Here is a 19,646-nt window from a genome sequence, read left to right as displayed (position 1 = left end):
GCAGGAGGTTCAGTCAAGGGTGGTTTAGACACCAGTCAGCTCTGTAGAGGCCTCTTTCTGCTACCCCGCAGTGCCACGGCTCTGTGTTCCTTGAGCTTCTTTTCTGGACAGAGCTCTGGTCTTCGGCCCAGTGGACACTAGATCCGGTTGAAGGTCAGAGTGCCATTTAGTGAGGATAACCACCCAGCTCCCTTCCGCCATTCTTTCCTGCCACCTGCAGCCGGAGACTGGGGATCAGCTGGGTAGGCACTTCCTGCCCCTGCCCAGTGCTTCCCCAATGGAGAGATCCAGCCAGTGGGCAGGAATTTTAACCCGCTTGAGTCGCCACCCTGCCCCTCTGTGAGGTTCCGTGCAGCATGGAACTACTAGTGGTGGACCCTCTCAGGTGAAACAGAGGAAAATGAAAGTCAGCAAACAGGATGAGCCCATTCAGAGAAATCAAACCAAAAAGCAAGCTGCACCTGGCTGTGAAAACACGCAGGAGACAGGGACTGGTCTCCCCTGTGTTTGCAACCACGTGGGCCCTGACGCTGTCCAGCCAGGCACCCGCAACCACCCCCACCCACTCCCCGTCCAGACCAGTGGAACCGGGAGGAGAACCGAGGGCGTGTTTTCCTTCCACGTGGGGCCCCCAGAGCAGCAGCGGCGTTGTTGTCCAGGGACTTGGTAGGAGACACACTCCGTCAGACACCAGTCCAGAAATCCGTGCTCAAACCGCCCTCCGAGGGACTGCTGGGCGGCCGCTCCCGTTTGAGGCCCGGGCGTTCCTTCTCCCTTTCTCCTGGCAACATTCACACTTTCTCTTCTTGCTTCCCATCCCCACACCTCCTCCTCCGCCATCTCCGCTAGCAGCTGCTGCCTTCCTGAGAACCGCGTCCATCTGCGCCCACCGCCGTCTGCACCCATCTGTGGACCTGGGACGTGGACTGCCCCAGCGCACCACTGGTCTGCGAGCAGGCCCCAGCTCCCATCTCTCCATCCACTTTCTGCCCCAGGTCAGGGTTTCAAAATGCCCAGTGGGCCACGTGCACAGATTTACAACCAGGCCATTACTTTTCTGAACTTGAAGTGGTTTCTCGATCCGAGATCTCTCACCATGGCCCGTGTCCTTCCTCACTCTTGCAACAGAGAGCTCCTTTCAGGGGCTGTCTGTACCCCGGGAAGGTGCTCCATTGGCCCCCAGGCTGCTGAATCTCCTGGCCAGTCCCTGGTGTTTCTCATCTCTGCTCCCAGCATTACCTCCCTCCCAGGGCCCAGGCATCCTTGTCTGTTCATCTCCTACACTGATTGCCAGCAACTCTTGCTGTCTCCAGCTCCAGGACAGTCTAGAGACTGACTGCCCCTCACCGCCTCCCCTCCTGCCAGCTGCCCAGGTGGGCCCCCAGTCTCCCACCCCGTGTCTACCCTGCAGTCCCCCAGGGGATCCCTATTAATCAGGTGAGGTCCTCCTTTGCTCAGAACCCCACAGTGGCTCCCTACTTCACGCAGAGTAACAGCCGTCTTCCTCGGGAGGGCCAGAGGCCTGGCCTTCCTCGGTCTTCCTCATCACCCCAGTACTCCCAGGCATTCCCGCCCTCCTTGACCATGAGTGGAAAGCCCTGGTCCTGGTGCTTTCTCCACACAGGCCCACGTGGCCAACCTCCTCGTGCCTCCAAGTCCTGTTTCAAACAGCGGCCTCTGCTCTTTGCACTGTCGCTCCTTTCCTTCCTCTTCTGCTTCACCGTTTCCCGTATCAGTCATTACCGGAGGGGAGAGAGTTGGGTAATGAGGTCTCTCCTGGCCATGCTGACACCTCAACAGGGTGAGGATCTTGGTTTCCTTCACCAACCCCAGTGTAGTGGGGGTCTTCCTAGAAGAGCAGGCACCCCCGTCCCCAACCCCAGGCCCTGTCTTCCACAGTGTCCCTGCTCAGAAGCCCAACTTGCCCACACACATTCTTCAGCCTGGAACCCAACACCTTACTCCCTGTGGATATGAGTTCAGGTGCTGGGGAACTTGGCATGTGACATAGGGGGTCTCTGCTCCCGGAGACCAGCTGTGGTCCCGTCCCCATGACACACCTGGCTTGCGCCACACCGGAGGCCTGAGAAAGGAAGGGTCCCTCAAAGATGTAGAAGTGTTCAGGGAATCTGAACTTAGCAAATGAAGTAGCAGGAGATGTGAACTTAAAACTTACAAGCAGTATATGCAATGGCAGTGAATGGCCAGGGGGCCCTCCTGGCCACGAGGGAGGCAGGAAGTACTGATGGCAGAGATGGGAAGGACCCTGCTTGTGTCCCCATTCCAGGCCAGTTCACGAGGCCTCTTCCAGGTCTTGGCTCCTTCCCTGCTGTCATGGGCAGATGCCGTGAGGCATCACGATGAAATGGTTTTGACTGACAAAACCCTAGAACCAGCAGACCTTCTGTGGGCATCAACTTTTTTCCAAGTTTTAGGGACATGTTCCCAAAATGCAGACATGTTCTGGAGGACAGAGATGTAGCCAAGAAACCGTGGTGAGATGTTCTGAGGCCCCCTGCGCAGACCTGTGAAGCCCTGACCCCAACCTCCCGATGTCCTGTGCCCTTCGATGTCCGTGTCTCTCCTTGGCCCTCGGAGCCTGAGAGCTGAAACCGGCATTACCCAGCAGCCCCTGGGACGTGTGAGTGCCAGGGGAATGTAGTCACACGCCGCACACCTGTTAGCATCCGGTGGGTGGGTAGGAAGGTGTCCACCCAGCTGGCTTACACCAACTTGCAGGTAAAATCTCTGCTACTTATTCCACATGTGTTGCCTCTCCCTTGGTGTGTTGTTCAGAAACAGGCCTAACAAGGGGTTTTCTACATGCAGTGAGACATCCAGGGAGAGAAGTGTCACCCTCAAATTTCTGGTTTGTGACACGTGGTCAGAATGGGGGCTTCTGTGAGGCACCCCCTCTGGCTGAGGCAGGCTGTCCTGGAGGTCTTGGGGGAGTCCCAGGCAGCCCCCTCCCCTCAGGACAGGAGACAGCTGGCAAAGCTTTGGGCTTCAGCCTTCAGGGTGGCAGGCCCCGATGTGTGCCCTGCCGTATATGGTCTGGATGAGGGGTATATGTGGTCTGGATGAGGGGCAGCCTGGTCTGTGGGCTGGGACCTCAGGTGGCGAGCTCTTCTGCCGAACAGCCGCTGTCCCCCACAGCTTGTTCAGGATGGCACGCCCACCTGCAGGTAACAGGTGAGACACACAGGAGCAGGCCCAGAAAATCCCTTAAAATACAACTGTGAGGATTTATGTCCATGGAAGTCACCAACCCAACTTGAAAGAAAATAGTCACAACTCAGGAACAGAGCGTCTGACTCAGGAGGAGCCATCATTTAGAAAGGAAGGTCCCCATTTAGAATGTCGGTGTGTGACCCCCTAAAGGGAGGCTCTGCAATGCCCTGAGGCTTCCCTGTGGACGGAGACCCGTCCTCTGCACGGGCAGCCTGGCTCCCGCAGAGGGGGACTGGAGGGCCGACCGATGCTCAGACCAGGACCAGGCCACCAGAGACCCGGCATGTCCTCCAGGACCTGCGCCTCCACTCGTGGGATGAAAAGCCCTAGGTCAGCCCATGATGAGAAAACTCTTCCAAAAACTGGGATCTTTGTGATGGACTCACTGGGTGTGGGCTCATCCAGATTTCTGTTTTTAAAATCAAAATGTCAGTCAGTACCATTGATTTCTCAGTGAGAACAGCATGTTCCCCGTGTGTGTGAGTGATGACTAGTGCTTTCAGGTGTAACACACTTATCAAGTGTGAAATTTGTGTTGCCCGATAGTGGACCAAATGGGAGGGCTGTATTAACCCCAAACTTGCATTCTTCGGTAACTTACAGGTTTTGACATGACTTTAACTGCAGGGATACAGGAACACAGCTGAGTATCTCTGCTTATCACCCTTCTGGAATTTTATTCACTGAACTTGAAACAACACTGTGTAACGCTTAGGAGAAGGAGGTGCCGTCTGCTTCAGTAACACTCGAGTCTGGAACTGCCACCGCGGGGCTGCTGCTCCGGCTTGGTGGTGGTAAACCTAAGAAGGCTCTCCTTGAGGCTGTCCTGAAGCCCACTCCCTGGGGCACTGGCCCCCGTGCCTGCGAGGGGCCACACACAGCCTGTGCCCTCTGTGAGGGCGGGAGCTCCACTAGCTTCTTCAGAACACGGGGTGGGTGCAAAACAGAGGTGGTCCACCACCTGGGGTGGGCTTGGCCCTCCAGCCAGTCTCTCCCTGTCTGACCTGACCGGGGGGCCCCACAAAGGTGCGAACAAGTGTGATCACAGGGCATCACCCCACAGACTGTCTGACTGTGGCCCGCCTGCCGTGCAGATGCGGCGACAGCCCCCGTGAAGGTTATGTACAGAGGAGAGGGGCTGTGAGTGTGCCCGCACAGCCAGCCCTGCAGTGGGCGCAGGGGGCTTCCTGTTTAGCGTGGCTCACACCTATGGACGACACACCAGGAGACATGCAACGCTACGGAGAACTGGGTGAGGGTTTCACGTTCCGCACCAGCCAGGGGCTCCGTGACAGCCACAGGGGTGGGGGAGGCCGCTGTCACTCAGGCTCTGACTCAGGGCCAGGAGGCAGCCCCTCTGTCCTCCTCGCAGGATGAGCAGTTGGTTCTCTGTCTGGCGCGGAGCAGTCTGCTGGCCTTTGGTCGAGATGGGTCTCTTGGTCTGTTTACACCTTTTTGTCCCGCTGCGAAGATGCAAGTTCAAATGCCGGAAACCGAGCAGTCTCCGGTTCCAGGACGTCGGAGAGGAAGTGGATGGCGCCAGCCATGCCTGCAAGGTCAAAGGGGGCCCGTCAGGACCGGGTGCCCTCTGCCACCTCCTTCCCGGGGTGGTAGGGTCTGGGGAAGGGGCGGAGGGGGGAGGACGGGGACTTTAGCAACGGCTTCATGGAAATTACCGGAACCCATGCGTGAGCACCAGCAGGGAAGGACACCACTTCTCTTCACTTGCTTATTCTGAAACGTTGCTTTCTGGGCTTTAATACTGTATTCTGACACTTTGAGAAGGTCTTACAGAACCACTGCCAGAGAAGCACCCTAGTGCTGCTCTTGAGATAGTCCAAATTGCAAAACTTCCTCTATCAGAGCCTTCCCATTCCGGCCTGAACAAAGAGTTGCATTTATATCTTCTCTAGGTTTTATAGAGAAGTGAAAAATAAAGGAAGAGGTGGAGGGGGGGGGTTGACCAAAGCAAATAAAGTTCGCTTCTTTTTAGAAGTGAACTTTATTTGCTTTGGTCAACTCCCCCCCTCCACCTCTTCCTTTGTCCTGCAGTGAATGGGTCTGGGGTCCCACACTGAGGCATGGGAGCTTCTGAAGGCAAGGGGGTGCAGTGTGTTGGCAAGGCAGGCAGGTGGCTCCCGCCCTAGGCCCTGTTCTCTCCTCAAACAGAACAATTCCTCCCAGCTGGGTTTTGTCTGGTTCGAGGTTTTCTTTTGCTGTAAAATGTACGTGAAACATGCAGTCTTTGCTGTATTCCTCCGGGTCCTGACCATGGCAGGCACCTGCAGAGACAGCACTCCTACTGGGATGTGGAGCACTTCCGGCACCACCCCAGGGGGCCCTGTGAGTACCCCCTCCAGGCCACCCTGCCACCGTCCCCACCACGGGCCAGTCTGCCCACGCAGACGTCACATGAATGGAACCACACAGGACGCATGAAGGATGTCGTGTCTGGCTTCTTCCCTCAGTGTTACTGTGGTTTGTCCCTGCTCTGTGCTGGCCAGAGACTTCCCTGGTGTGGCCGGTCCCGGGCTTCCCTGTGAGTTTCTGTCTGAAGCCCGGGTGCCAGCAGCTCAGGGACATGTGTCAGAACCCGCTGGAGAGACAGGGACCGTAACCCCCTCTGGAGGGGCCCTGGAGCGCCCCCTGCTGAAATGACCCTACTCTGGTGGGGTGGGGGCAGAGCCCCCTGAGGGAGGAAACACCCCCAGAAGGGTCACAGATGTCAGAATGCGCACAAAGTCCAGATAGACTCTTCACATTATCCCGACAGCAAAACCCGACAAAGTCAGTACAAAAAGGAAAACTATAGGCTAACATCCTCCACGACTATAGATGTAAAAACCCTCGACAAATGTTAAGGGTTTACGATTACAATTCTGCAATTTATAAAAATAACTGTACCTTAGGACTAAGTGCGGTCAGCTTCAGAGATGCAAGGCTGACTAACATTTGAAAAATCGATCCAGACTAAAAATCTACCATATTAATAAGCTAGAGGAAAAAAAATCACCTGATCTTATCAATTGATGAAAAAAAGCACTCAACAAAATTCAACATCTGTTTATATGGGATTTAAAAAAAACCCAATCATTTATTCCTTCTGAAGTTTATTTTAGAATCAGGGTAAGATGTGGCTCTGAAGGAATGAAAAGTGACCGATTCATCCTGACACCACTTCATCGCTGTCCTCGGATTCCTGTGGCTCATGTTACAATGACCCAGTCCCCCCACCTCTCTCGCGCACCAGAAACGTGGAAGTGGACCATCTCTGTGCAAACTTGCAGAGCAAGGGCAGAGGAGGAAGCCTGTCATCTCTCCCGTTACCAGCGGCAGACATTCTATGTTCTGTCTGCACAGCCACCTCTCGAGAGACTGAAACGTACCTGGGAGACATTCACAGGAGCACAGGACAGGTACAGTAAAGAGAGTCACTGCGATTTTCAGCAACAAACTACTCTGAATTATCCACAGCTGGGGAGGGGAAGGGGTGGGCACCAGGAATGCAGAGACGGGGCCCAGATGCACGCACCCAGGGGTGGACTTCTCCCTCCCTTACCTTCAAAGAGAGAGTAGGGTCTGTCGGGGATGCGGCACCCGTGGGCTCCATACTCAAGACACCACTCTGCAAACTAAGAAGAAGACAGTTGTTCTTTTGATGACTGGAGACTCCACTTCGTGAGAAGGCAACCAATGAGCCACCACAGTGAACTCGCCAAGAACCACAGCGAGGGGGTTCTGGGCAATGGGGAGGTCAGGAGCCTGCACTCTGGGCTGTGCCGCTGGGCCCCCTGCTCAGCTGGTGAGCCTGTTGCCAAGCTCATCCCTTAGCTGAGACCGCTGGTAAGGGGTCCCTGTGCAGATTTCAGGGAAAGGGCGTCCCTGGTGGGAGGACCAGCGAACACAAGGCTCGGAGGGAGCAGCAGGCCTGCTCTGCTGCCTGCTGTGGGAGGCAGGCGGCTGGCTGCAGGGGCATGTGCTGGGTTACAGAAAGCAGAAGGGGAGGAGAGGAGGGTGGGGAAGCCGGGGAGGGCTACCAACTCCGGAGCCGGGTGGGCCTGACTCCCAGGGCAGTGGAGAGGGGCCAGGTTAGGCTGTGCCCCAGGAGCGGGTGAAGCCGCAGAGCTGGAGCAGCGGGTGAAGAGGATGAGGGGCCAGCTGTGGGCTCTGCCTGTCCCGGGGAGCCCAGACGCTGCTGGGGCAGGGACGGCCTTACCTTGCAAGCCCGGTAGAGGTACTTCTTGTCCTGGGTGAGGCGGTAGAGGGAGAGGAAGGAGTAGCCGTTTCCAGCTGTGCCGTGGCAGATCCCATAGCCCTTTCGCAGCAAGCCGCGCTGCCAGATCACGTCGCTGCACTCCATGGCGTCCTTCAGGTATTTCTCCTCCTTAAACACCTGGTGATGAGAAGCAAAGCGGTGCTGAAACGGTGTCCTCAGAGAAGAGTTGGCAAACACTTCCCGTCTGGTTAGAATACCTGAACTGGCCCTGGGGAGAAGGACGCACCCCCAGCAGCCCCTGCCACAGCCCCGTGGTCTCCGTCTATCTGTCTCCTGCCCGGCCCTCCTCCCAGCTCAGGACTCTGCAGAGGCCATGCTGACAAGTCAATTTTAACCAGTTAATATGCCCACCCAGGTCGAACTGAGGAGGTGCTGGCGGTGAGCAGGGGACCCAGGCACCGCTGCCGTGACGGGGCACTGACCTTGTAAGCCTGCATCAGCATGTGCACGACGCCCGGGGCCCCGTGGCACCAGTGCACCAGCCGGTCTGTCTCGTTGCTCAGCGATGACGGGTAGTTCCCAGACCTGAACCGCTTGTGGCGCACATAGTCGATACTGGGCTTCACCATGTCTGCCAGGGTTTCCTGGTCCACATTTGCAGCTGGCTTTACACAAACAAAGATAAAACATTAAATATGTTTTTTCTATTTTTTTAAAGCCCCTGTTTTGTGGATAATCGCAACATGGAAGCGAAGCTCAACCATAGCGATCCAAAGGAGGAGCTGTGCTTCACTTCAGCCGGCACGGTCCGCATCCTCCTTTCGGCTCTCTACTCCCCGCTGACGGACTATTGTATGACACGGCCACTGTGCCAGCATCTCGAGGGGCCTCACTGACCTGCATCAGCATGTAGTAAATCCCCGCCATGCCGTGCGCCGCTCCAACATACTGCTTCCGGTGCCACTGGTACAGGAGGGGACAGCGCTCTGTCTTCCTCTCCTCCCGAGACAGGGCCTTTCCCGACTCGACAATAGCAGTGACAACCTGCAGGGACAATGGGATAGCAGCCATTGAAACACAGGTGTCTTGTCTTAGTCTAACAAGCACTAACAAACAGCATGGAGCATAACAAATACAGGCCACGGGAAGTCAGACAACCTCAGAGCAGAAAAAGACATTAAGAAGTCAGACCATGAAACCAAAAGTTCTTTGTATCAACAGTTTATGAGAATCTAGAAACGCTTCCTCTAAAAATACTCTAGACTGCTTAGTGGCTCTGCAGCTGCTGGGTGTTCCCCCGAAGCCCAGCAGGCCCCTGCGGGAGCCGGGAGGTCAGGGCTGCATGCGCACAGCAAAGTGAACACTCGTCTGCCTGTGCAACACTTTACTGATCATGGGCAGAATCGTGCTGTGACTCGTCTGCGGCGCAGACCCTGGCTGGCTTCCAACACCGACTCCTTTCCTACTTTTGGAAACCAAGGTTCAAGTTTTAGCTGGGCAGTGACCTCTGAGCCCCAGACAGCTGGACATGGTCACCCAAGTTCTGTAAGGGGGAAGGAAGTGGCTCATACTCCACTTCCTCGGCTGTCCCTGGGCGCAGGTGCTCACCCAGCTTTGGTCCCACAGGCAAGGGCACGCCCCTGGGACACAGCAGCACCAGGCGGAGGGTCCCTCGCCATATTCCCAGGACCGCTGCCAGCTCAGACAGCCCACGAAAGAGAAACAAATATGCCATCTTTCTGGAGCTGTGGTGGTCTGATTCTAGTAAAGGCAGTTGGATCGACACAGGCCTAAGAGTAGAGATTTTAAAAAAATCCCTGGAGAGGACGACATGGAGCTATTGATTAACTTGATGAGATGCTTTAAGGCGCTCCTGCTGCCTTGGAGCTGAGGGCAGCCTGTGCTGTCATTGTGCCCACAAGCAGATCTGGGGGGACGCCCCCGGGGGCCAGTGCGGCCCCACGGTACCTCTTTAATCGCTGACTCGCACACGGTGCCTGGCCCGATCTCTGTGTTCAGGTAGAGTAAGGCATACAGGTACCCGGCCCGGCCATAGAGCAGCTCGTCAGGAAGGTCCGAGTCTCGGCCGACAACGGCTCTCTGGAGCTGCAAGAGTCTGTCCAAGGAGAAAAATCTGTTTTCCCGGAGAATGTCCAGCACAGTGCTTCCCGGAACTGTGCATAACCCCATTCCCCCAGGAGTTATCTGCCGTGGGTTTTTAATTTAAACCCAATTTAAAAATATATATTAAAAAAACCCAAACAGGAAACAAAAACTTCTCTACTTAACTTCTCTCTCAGAAACAATGAGTAACAAAACATCTTTGTGAGAAGACACTCAATTTTGAAATCCAGCACTAGAAGAAAGTGACTTAAAGTCCAAATGAAGAGGCAGTAAAATGTGGCCAGTGCATGGGAACTAGGTTGAGTCGTCCCATCTTCCAACAAAGGTGAACAGGCTGGCGTGAGCCGCAGGCCAGTGGGAGGGAGCCCTGGCGCCTGCTTCCTTGGAAAGAACAGGAACCAGCAGGTGCAGCCGACAGTTGACCCCTCCTCACTGTTCGTGACAACTGAACCTGAGAATGAGCGAATTTTCAGGCACTGATGGCTGCCAAACATTACTTGAGAAAAATGATGAAAGTAACACAAAGAAACAGGTGTGTCCCCCCCAAGTTAAGGCAAAGGCAGCTTGGGTCGGAAGGGAGTACAGGGTCCCACCGCTGTGCTCACGATGAACACACAGAACTCTTCCCTGCCTGGGGAGATCTGCTTGTGAGAGAAGACGCATCCTGACAGCTCTCCCTCTCGAACGCCTCTCTGCAGCAAGACCCCCGGCTGCGAACTTGGACTCACTTGGCTATGCATTCCCGGGACTCGCCGTCACTTTTGAGTCTGTGATAGATCACAGCCCCCACGGCGAGTGGCCCAGCATCCCCACAGAGGAAAGTGACCCTGCGGCCATTCAGGTTCCGAAGTGTCCTCTTCACGTAGTCCAGGGACCGGAGCAGGTAGGCCTGGTCACTCGTGACCCGGTGCAGCTGCAGGTACAACAGGGCTATGCCTGGAAAAATCCCCCCAGCCCCAAGGACACCATTGTTACCTTTTCTTTATGATTATATGAAAAACCTACATAGAAACCTACATTTCTGAAGGGGAACATCAAAGAAATTAGACAGCAGATTTTTGTTTTTTAGTTCTGCTTGTGAATTTATTGCGTAACTAAGTTTCCAAACTGATGTTGCAAGTGCTGTGATTTCTGTCCACATTCTAGAGGGATTTCCCTGATGTGTTTTCTTCTTCCATTGACAGAATGTGATTTCCTTTTTTCCTAGTATTATGTACATAACTATTGTACTTTCTTCTGAAATTTGAATTAGATGGATGTTCTGGGTCAACTATGGACGACCTCTAGAAGAGGAAAGTCATTAGGCAGCTTTCCCGGCTCGTAAAATTCCAATGGCAGCCTCTTCTATTGATGACCAGTGAATTTGATATAAACCACATTAACACATTTCCGCCCCAGGCCAGATTCCCCTGATTCTCCCGTCCTTGATGTTTCGGGAGCACCCCGCATGTTCCCTCCTTACCCACGATCCCGCCAGCGCCACTGAGCCCTTGGCTTCTGCCTTGTTACCCCACCCCCTCCTCTGCTCTGTGGTGCTTTTAAAAAAGCCTACAGCCTCCGTTCCTGGACGACTCCCTGTACCTTTCCTCTCCGCCTGGACCAGCACTCCTGGCCTACCTCGCACTCAGACATGCCCTCCAAGTTCCCTGTCTGAGGCTGGGTCCCTTTGGGGAGTGACCATCTGTTGCCCTGGAAGGGCAAGAAGGGCAGCTCTCGCCCCCCTGGGGCCTTGGCCTCCCACACTTGCTTCTCCACCGGGGCTCTGCACTGCCCTTGCGGATGCTGCTCGGTTTTTAACCCGCCGTTATTTGTGTGCCAGCTCTAGCGTCACTTTGCAAAAGGGACGAGTAGTAGGTGCTTCACTCACTCTTCTTATATTGTTTTAGGAGAAAAAACAGGGAGGTGTGGGTCTAACTCGATTCCATACCACTCTCAAATGATGGCTCTATCAGTGATCCCAAATGATGACAACAAAAGGATATTTTTAAAAACCCCAAAACTGACTCTTAGCATCCTCCCCGAGTTCCTGACGCAGCCGTTCTGGGGTGGAGGCTGGGAATTCTCGGTGATTACAGAGCTCTCCCAGGAGTCTGCTGTGGCGCCAACTCAGGGCCTAACGCCACAGAGTACAGCCACTTTCACAAGGAGAGGTGCTTTCAGGGAAAGACTTTTCAGGGGAAAACTGTCTCCTGATAACTGTTGTTTTCCCTTTCAAAATATCTTTATTCTTTGTATTTTATTTCAAGGTAGCCAAAATTTTACACTTCAGATAAAATTCTTTGGCTCTATAAGTGAACTAGCTCCATGTCTGGATTGAAAAGTTTTAAAGTTTTACTTTTACGGTCACTGTGTCAATGCTGTACCCATCACAGACAAATAGTATGAACATGTGTCTAAACGGAAATAAGAAGATCGGGGCCACCCAGTCTGTAAACCCGGCGTCAGCTCACGCGCCTCACTCTGCCCTCCTGTCTGTGCTGTCCTTTCATTAAACTCTAAAGATTTTTGGAAGAATACATTTATACCTGAACTGCCATTAGTAATAACCACACTGCAGCCTAACCCCTCAAAGCAAGGTCTGTCTGTGTTTCTTTAATGTTCCTCAAACAGCTTTTACAATGTTCTGGCTACATGGTAGAACAACGAGACTGTAACGATTAGTGGAAGGAGAGCTACTTTTCAAGTTAAGGCTTTTCACGTGAAGTGTATCACTGGTTGCTTGTTCAATTGTCATCGAAATAAAAATCTTTAGGTGAACAAATGGGTCAAATGAGCACAGGCAATAGGTTAAACAGTTATTATATATATTGGACCACAGAAATCACATAGCTGTAACTTGTCACAAAGATCAAAGCAAGACAAGCAAACAAACAAAAAGAAACTGGCCCTGGGGCAAGTCTGCTCTTCTGACATATTTTCACAGACAGTCACACGTTTCCTCAAATACTGACACAAAAATACGACGTAGTACATAGTCAAGTTCAAACTTCCAGGCAGAATTGCTTTGGAAATGAAATTCCAAAGCATGTCATCTATGAATACAGCCGGAAGCATATAAAACTTTACCGTTTTATAAGAGAAAGAACTTTCAAACCCCAGCCCTACGTTTCGTGTAACCCGAGAATGAACCAGATGGATCGCGCACGCGCACCCTCACCTGTCCAGCCGGTGTAGGCGGAGCAATCGTGCGGGTCGGCTGTCTTCAGCCCTTCTTCCATCTGCTGCAGAAGGTCTTTGATTTTGGTCTGGATCCGCCGCGTGAGGCTCTGGACGATCTGAGAACAGAGAGCAGACAGCGATGTAAACTGCACGAGATCAGCAGAGCGCAGTAGAAAGCGCTTCGACAGTCTAGGTGGTGGAAACCGAGGGACAGAAATCACACCGCGCAGCCTGTCTCAACGCTTCCTAGTTTGCGGCGTTACCTTGGTCTTGCAAGTAAGTTGTAAAACGAGATAATAACGCCCCACACAGACAAGTCTTCAGCAGGATCTCAAAAAATACGTTTCAGAAATGGAAGGGAAAGGACATTAAAAAATCGTGGATTTGACTGTAGAAACATTTTAACTTCTATGCATTAAAGAAGATAAGAAAGGCGGTGTAAAAGTTGATGACAAAAACAGACACAGCAGCATGGGGGCTGCACGAGGAAGACGGGCAGAGGTAGGAAAAGGGGGTCAAATACGTGGTGATGTATGACAGAATCACACACTGGAAACCTATGTAACCTATTAACCAATGTCATCCCAATAAATTTCAAAAGTTAATGACAAAAGGGAAATACTTGTAATGCAAAACATATGAATTAAAAAGACCATAACAATATCGAAATATACCTAAATATCAATGTACCTGGTAAAAAGAAAAAAACAAAATGACAAACATATGCAAAAATGGTCAATCACTTAGCAAGTGACACAATGCAGGTAAGTACAAGTTCTGTGGTTTGTCTGTTGGATGAACAAATAATAAAGGATTTAAAACTAGTACGTACCAATCCTGCTAAGCGCTAAGGAAGCAGTATTCTGACCTGTGGCTGGCAGTCTTTCCCAAGGGGAATTTGGCTACGTTCGTAAGTATGAATGTGTTCAGATTTTTCTGTCTCATGCTTTTTGAAAACTCTAGTTGCAATACCAACTGCTGAGGTCTGTTAAAACCCCTCATCACGAATGCAGACTTGTCTTCTGTGTATTTCTTCCTTTAATTCTGTACTTTTTTTTTTGTGCTTTCTTGTGCTTTAATAGTTTTGTCAGTAGGTGTAGACCAGTGGTGTATGTCCCTCACTGACTGACTCCTTATCATAATGACAGGCCCCTCTGTGGGACGGTAGAGAAAAAACTCACGTAATTGGAAAAAAAAAAGAATTCATTGCCTCCGGTAAATAAAAAGTCCAAGGAACAAAACAAAAAGGCTTTTATGTTACTGCGCATTTAGGGCTGCCAGGGCAGATTTCACTGAAATTTGGGGTTGTGGGTGAACGCAAACCTCCAAAAATAAGTTAGCAGCGTATGAGGTGCGCGAACTCTGAAGTTACTGGGCGCTGGAGGAATCAGTTTATGTTTCACTGGCAGTGAGGCCCTGGAACTGGAGGCCAAAGGGTTTATCTTCTTCTCGGGATGAAGAAGATACCTTCTCAAGTAATAAGATTCTCGAGACTTAGAGCAAAGTATGCCCAGTGACACTGTTTCAGAGGGGAGAGGAAGGGAGTCCTCTTCCCCTGATTTGAAAAAACCTTCTTGACCAATTTCATTTTCTTACATGGAAGTAAGGTTGCATCCTGAGGGTGGTTAGGACTTGGACATATCTTTCTGGGGTATAATAATAATAACACCTAACCTATAATACCCTAATTTTTGTGAAATTTCATGTTTATCAAACAAATGCACACCTTGATATTATCTATCTTAACTACATTTTAACACTATTTTTAAAGTTAAAATGTGATAACTGGTCAATCATAATGCATCTGTAGAGGAGACAGTGGGATGTAATTTGTGTTCATTTAATCTTGTGATTTTTCACAACTAAGAAGCGTTCTTTCCGCCTTTTAAAATCCCAATTCCCCTCTCTTTTTCATGTTCAAGATCAGCACAATTTCTACCTCCCCTTTCCTTGAGCAGTAACCACAGCCACCAGCATGGGCCCCCACCTGGCGCGTTTTAGTTGTTTAACTACACAGGATAACACAAGCCCCATCAGATATTTGTGTTTTAGTTTTCTTTTATATGAATCAGTTTGGTACAGGGTTGAGGTCAAAATCTCACTGGCCAGATCCAAAGGGTAAAAAGAAAAAAAACGCAATTTCAGGATCAGTGTTTATCTCGGTCTGTGAGGTAGAAAATGGAACTCTTGCCCCGTCTTTATTGTTCCGGTGGGGACTCCCACGCGGTCAGGAGTTTTTCTCACTGAACCTTGCACCAACCTCCTTCCTGTAAGGGTAACATCAGGATAGCAACTCATAGTAAGTGCGAATGATGGATTTTTTAATGCTCGCCAAGATTATGTACAACATTTTTATTATTAAAAAACTGAATTCTAAGTAAAAAATATAACAGATATGTGGAAAGATAAGATATGGAGAGGGACATCAACACTGACACATGCATTCTAAACCCTGCGTTTTCAAGGGGAAGGAGTGGGGAAACTTGCTGGGGGTCCACGAGGTACCACAAAGGCAGCTTGGCCAGGCCATTCACAGCTCTGTTATCTAATTCAATGACTAACAGCCACGGGACCAATAACCACATCTAAGAACATGCAGGCTTGGAGAACTCACCTGCGTATGATTCAGACCAAGGGCTTTTTCAAAACTGCCTTCTTAGTTTTGGCCAACTTGTACCTCTTGGAATACAAAGCACATGCAGAACCAGGGTGGGGAAGTGGTAAACGTGTGGCTTTACCAAACACAAAAACGGTTGTGCTGACGTTCATTCCATCCTTTATTTCCACCATCAACATCTATAAAGGACACCTTGTTCTAAATGGAGCCAGGAGGCCATGAGGAAAAAGATCCCACTCACACATTCATTCATTGCAACCTGTATTACCAGCAAAGAGAGGGAAGGCAGGGATAATTTAAACAAAGACCAGCATTCTTCCTATTGGAATGTCATCTCCTGCTTGTGAAAAAAGAGGACAGTCCCTCTGGCCCCAGCAACAGCACTAACCACAACCTTGTTCTCCAACGAACTTCTGTTCAAAACCATCGCTGCCATTTTCCTCCAGAAACCTAAAAAAACCCTGCCCTTCCATTGCGTCTGTCTTCGCATTTGCCTGAGGCTGGCTACATTCTGCTTGTCCCGAACTGCAAGGCCGCTGCTTTCCCCAAATTAAACTCAACTTTTTGCGCTTGTCTCCGTTTACCTGTTTGTTAGGTCTGCGCCACTCTTTCCCTACCAAGTTAACTGTTTTGCAGACATCCCCTTTCCAACGCCTGGGCACACGGACGAGGACACTCAAAACGTCAATACTGCTCATGAGGAAGGCTTTTTTGAGATCAATTCCCAGCGCAGCGGCCCAGGGGCCAGGCCTGATGACACCACCGGACTCTGGAAAGCTAAGGGCAGATTTCCAGCAGGTCTGTTTTGCTGGTGCATTGGCTGAATTGGCTTGAGGGCATCGACTGTCATCAGATCTGCTTTATCAACCGCCACTAGAGCCCGCAGAGCCACTTTAAAGTGCCCAGAAACGGAGAGCTCCATCAGGGCACTTCACAGGCACCGAAGTGCCGAGGCACCGAACACGAACAAGGTGGCAAACACAGGAGCAGCGCCCAGTCCTCTGGGGAAGGACCCTGCTGGGCACCAGCGACCGGAGTGCAAGCAGGTACGCGCGCCCGGACTCCTCCCAGGCTGGGACGAAGGGCGCACCCCCGGGGCTGCGCGCGGGCGACGCCCCGCCCCCAATGGGCGGGACGGGTAACGTCATCCCGTCGATGGGCGGGGCGGGTGGACACTACCACCGCTCGCACTCCCCCCACCCGGCGCGGCTCAGGGCCCGGCCGAAGTCCGTCGCCGACTCACCTTCCCGTCATCGTGGAAAGGGAGGCCGAGCTCGTCGGGGGAGGGCGCGGGGCGAGCACAACCCGTCTCCTCCGTCGCCGCGGTAGAGGCCGCGGCCTCGTAGTCCGGGAAGGGGTTGGGGAACGCGCGCTCCTCCATCTCTGTCTCCCCGCTCAGGTGCAACTTGAGTCTCTTCGACATGGTCTCGCCCATCGCCGCCGCGCGCTTTCCCCAGCGCCGGGGCCGCGCGGTACGGCGCGCGCGCGGGGACAAACCTTCTGTTCGGCGTTTCCCCGAGAGCGGTGCTCCGGGACCCGGCGCGGCGGGCCGGGGTCTCCCTTTAAGAGAGCCGCGAGCTGGGAGGGCGAACAGGGCCTTGGGGTGCGCAGGAGCCTCTCCGCGGGGCCTGCGGGGCCGCGGGCGGCGGGCACATCTGGGCGCAGCTGGTGCGCTCCACGTGGTGCCTCCCGGCAGGACGCCGCCCGGGCAGCCGGGCCCGCGGGAACCCTCGGCGGCTCAGAGCCTAGTCACGGCCGACCGCCTGGTCCCTTCGCTGCGCGCCTCGGCCTGCACGGGCGACGCGCTCGGCAGGCCGGAGCCCGGGTCCCGAAGCGCCTCCTGCGGCCGAGCCCCCTCCACGATTCTGGAGAGAAAACCGGGCGACCGTGCGGGGCAGGTTCCCGCTGGGAAACCTGGAGAGAGAATTTGCTGTCATTCAAGGTGTCTGCGGTCCCCAGACGCGCCGTCATCCACCTGCATTCTCTCCAGCCGGGCGGGGCCGCCGCCGCCCTCGGCCCCCCGAAGCGCTGGGCCTCGGCACAACGGCAGCTCTTTGTTCAATAATAAGGGCGGAAAAAACCTCCAAACCTCCTCAAAAAAAATTTTGCAAAATAGCCCCAAACACTGCGAAGATTGTGTAGTGCCTCCCGGGGGGGAGAGGAGCAGTCCCTCCTATTCATCACAGTTGGGAGGGGGTGTCGAGGGGGAGGAGCCACCGGCCTTTTTTTTTTTTTTGTCTTATGTTCCATTTTCATGAAATCCCTTTGTTTTGAATAAATGGGTATATTTGGTTACAAGACAAAATTGGAAAGCATACTTAATCATCCAAATATTTAATTGGCCGAAAGATAGAATTCTAAGGCCAATTTCTTTTTTCTTAATTCACGTGCCCAAGAGCATACCGTGTGTGAAAAGAGGACAGGGACAAGTGTCTGCTTTTATGTAAACACATGTCTAATTTAACAGTCTTTAGTGGTGCTCTTTGTTCTTGTTTCGTTAATTGTTTGAAGCGAAATCGATACAATGATTTCTCCTTGCGGAAAAAATCTTATTTTATGCCCCCCCCCATTTCATCACTGATTGAATGCCAGATGGTACTAAGCGATGACAAAATAGAGATTAAAAAGATAGTTTCTGCCTTCAGATTCCGAGGTAGTGGGTGAGAAAGGTAAGGATTACAGCACCGTGTGGGATGGATGCTTTTTGGGAGCCAAGCAACGGATACACTGGAATGACAAAGAAACAGCCCCAGCACAGGGGAGCATCCATCCTCTTGAGGCCTGGCTTCCCGCCCCCGCCCCTCTTAGTGCCTGGCCCACTGCCCGGGGCCCTGCAGATGAGACACCTCTCCTGATGCCAGGGAATGACCTCGTAGGGGAAGATCATTCTGAAGGAGTTACCTGGCATAATATACTCCGAGTTACAACAGGATACCTGCTAGGGAGGCCCTGCTTCACTCTTTGCCCTGGGGTTCCTCTTTCTCCCACCCTCAGTGAAGGAAATTTCCTCACTGTTTCCACATTTTCATGCCCTGGATGCTCACCTGCCTTAGGAGTGTTAAACAAAAAACCTTCCAGGCCAAAAGCTTTTCTGAGAAAAAAAAAAAAGGGTTTATTCAGCCACATAGTAGCCAGCCAAAGGCTGGGGCTGGGGGTATGCAGTCGGAACCAGCAGCAGAGGGGTGGGCGGAGAGGCCACATGTCCGCCATCCTGCAGCTGACGGCTCTATTGTACAATAAGTTTGGGGAAGAAAGATACTAAGTTTTTTAAAAAGAATTTACATTGGCTATAGATGAGGGGCTGGGGAAGGGTCAAAGAAGAAATCAATAGGCAAATAAAACACACCTTGAGACAAATGAACATGGAAATACAACCCTGGCTGCTATGGCTTGGTTGGAGCATTGTCCTGTAAACTAAAAGGTCACAGGTTCGATTCCCACTCAGGGCACATGCCTAGGTTGCGCATTCAGTCTCTGGTCCTGGTTGGGGCCCATGCAAGAGGCATCCAGTGGGCATTTCTCTCTCACATTGACATTTTTCTCCCTTTCACTCTCCCTCCTTTCCCCTCACTCTAAAAATCAATAATTATGTCCTCTGGTGAAGATAAGAAAGAAAGAAGGAAAGAAAGAAAAGAAAATGGAAGGACAACATACCAGAATTTAAGGAATGCAACCCAAGAGTTCTTAGAGGTAAGTTGGTAGTGATAAGTGCCTCTTACTAGATCTCAAAAATGATCAGCCTAACTTTACACTTCAAGCAACTAGAAAAAAAAAGAAACTAAAAAACCGAGAACACAGAAAGCCAGAGTTAGCAGATGAAGGGAACAGCAGAGGTCCTGGTCTGTGTTTTGCCCATGTCTAGTGTGTCTGGGAAGTGCCACTCTCTCTCATTTTTCTTGAGAGGCCAGGGAATCCAGAGGCCTGTAAGCACTGAAGGGCTTGGATGGACTGAGGGGACCCTAACCTCTCAATGGCCCAGAGCTTCAGCATGGGCTCCTGGGGGCCAGCAGGGGTTTGTGCAGGAGAGGGGCCTGGGGCTGAGCTAGGAGTTCTGAGCACTGGTGGATTCACAGTAAAGAGACACTCTCCTAACAGAGGTGAGGAGGCATGGACCAAGCTGGAGACCGTGGAAAACACAGAAACACATGGGAATCCTGTGTGTAGGGACTGGTCCCTTCTGGACTCAGGCCCTAAGGGGTGGCCTGCCTCAAGAGAATTTACAAACAATCATAAAAATGGCTATAAAGTCCACGTGCTTTTTGTTGGCGCTGTTCGCCAGAAACTGAACATGATGTCCGT

The 19,646-nt window shown here is 52.2% G+C and overlaps 1 protein-coding gene across 1 annotated transcript; it reads right to left on the bottom strand.

The window, feature by feature from the left end:
* Positions 1-3,881: 3,881 nt before the first annotated feature.
* On the bottom strand, positions 3,882-17,500 carry LANCL2 (LanC like glutathione S-transferase 2). The gene is made up of 9 exons (XM_037041115.1): positions 16,591-17,500; positions 12,729-12,846; positions 10,300-10,507; positions 9,416-9,563; positions 8,345-8,491; positions 7,930-8,112; positions 7,448-7,624; positions 6,791-6,863; positions 3,882-4,780 (listed from the first exon to the last, which is right to left on the bottom strand). The coding sequence occupies exons 1-9, from the start codon at positions 16,780-16,782 to the stop codon at positions 4,677-4,679; spliced, it is 1,350 nt and encodes a 449-aa protein (XP_036897010.1). The 5' UTR covers positions 16,783-17,500; the 3' UTR covers positions 3,882-4,676.
* Positions 17,501-19,646: the final 2,146 nt, after the last annotated feature.

The sequence above is a fragment of the Sturnira hondurensis genome, unplaced genomic scaffold (assembly GCF_014824575.4).
Source record: "Sturnira hondurensis isolate 20B ecotype Veracruz unplaced genomic scaffold, ASM1482457v3 Scaffold0002840, whole genome shotgun sequence".
Lineage (NCBI taxonomy): Eukaryota > Metazoa > Chordata > Mammalia > Chiroptera > Phyllostomidae > Sturnira > Sturnira hondurensis.
This window is presented reverse-complemented; position numbering and strand designations above follow the sequence as displayed.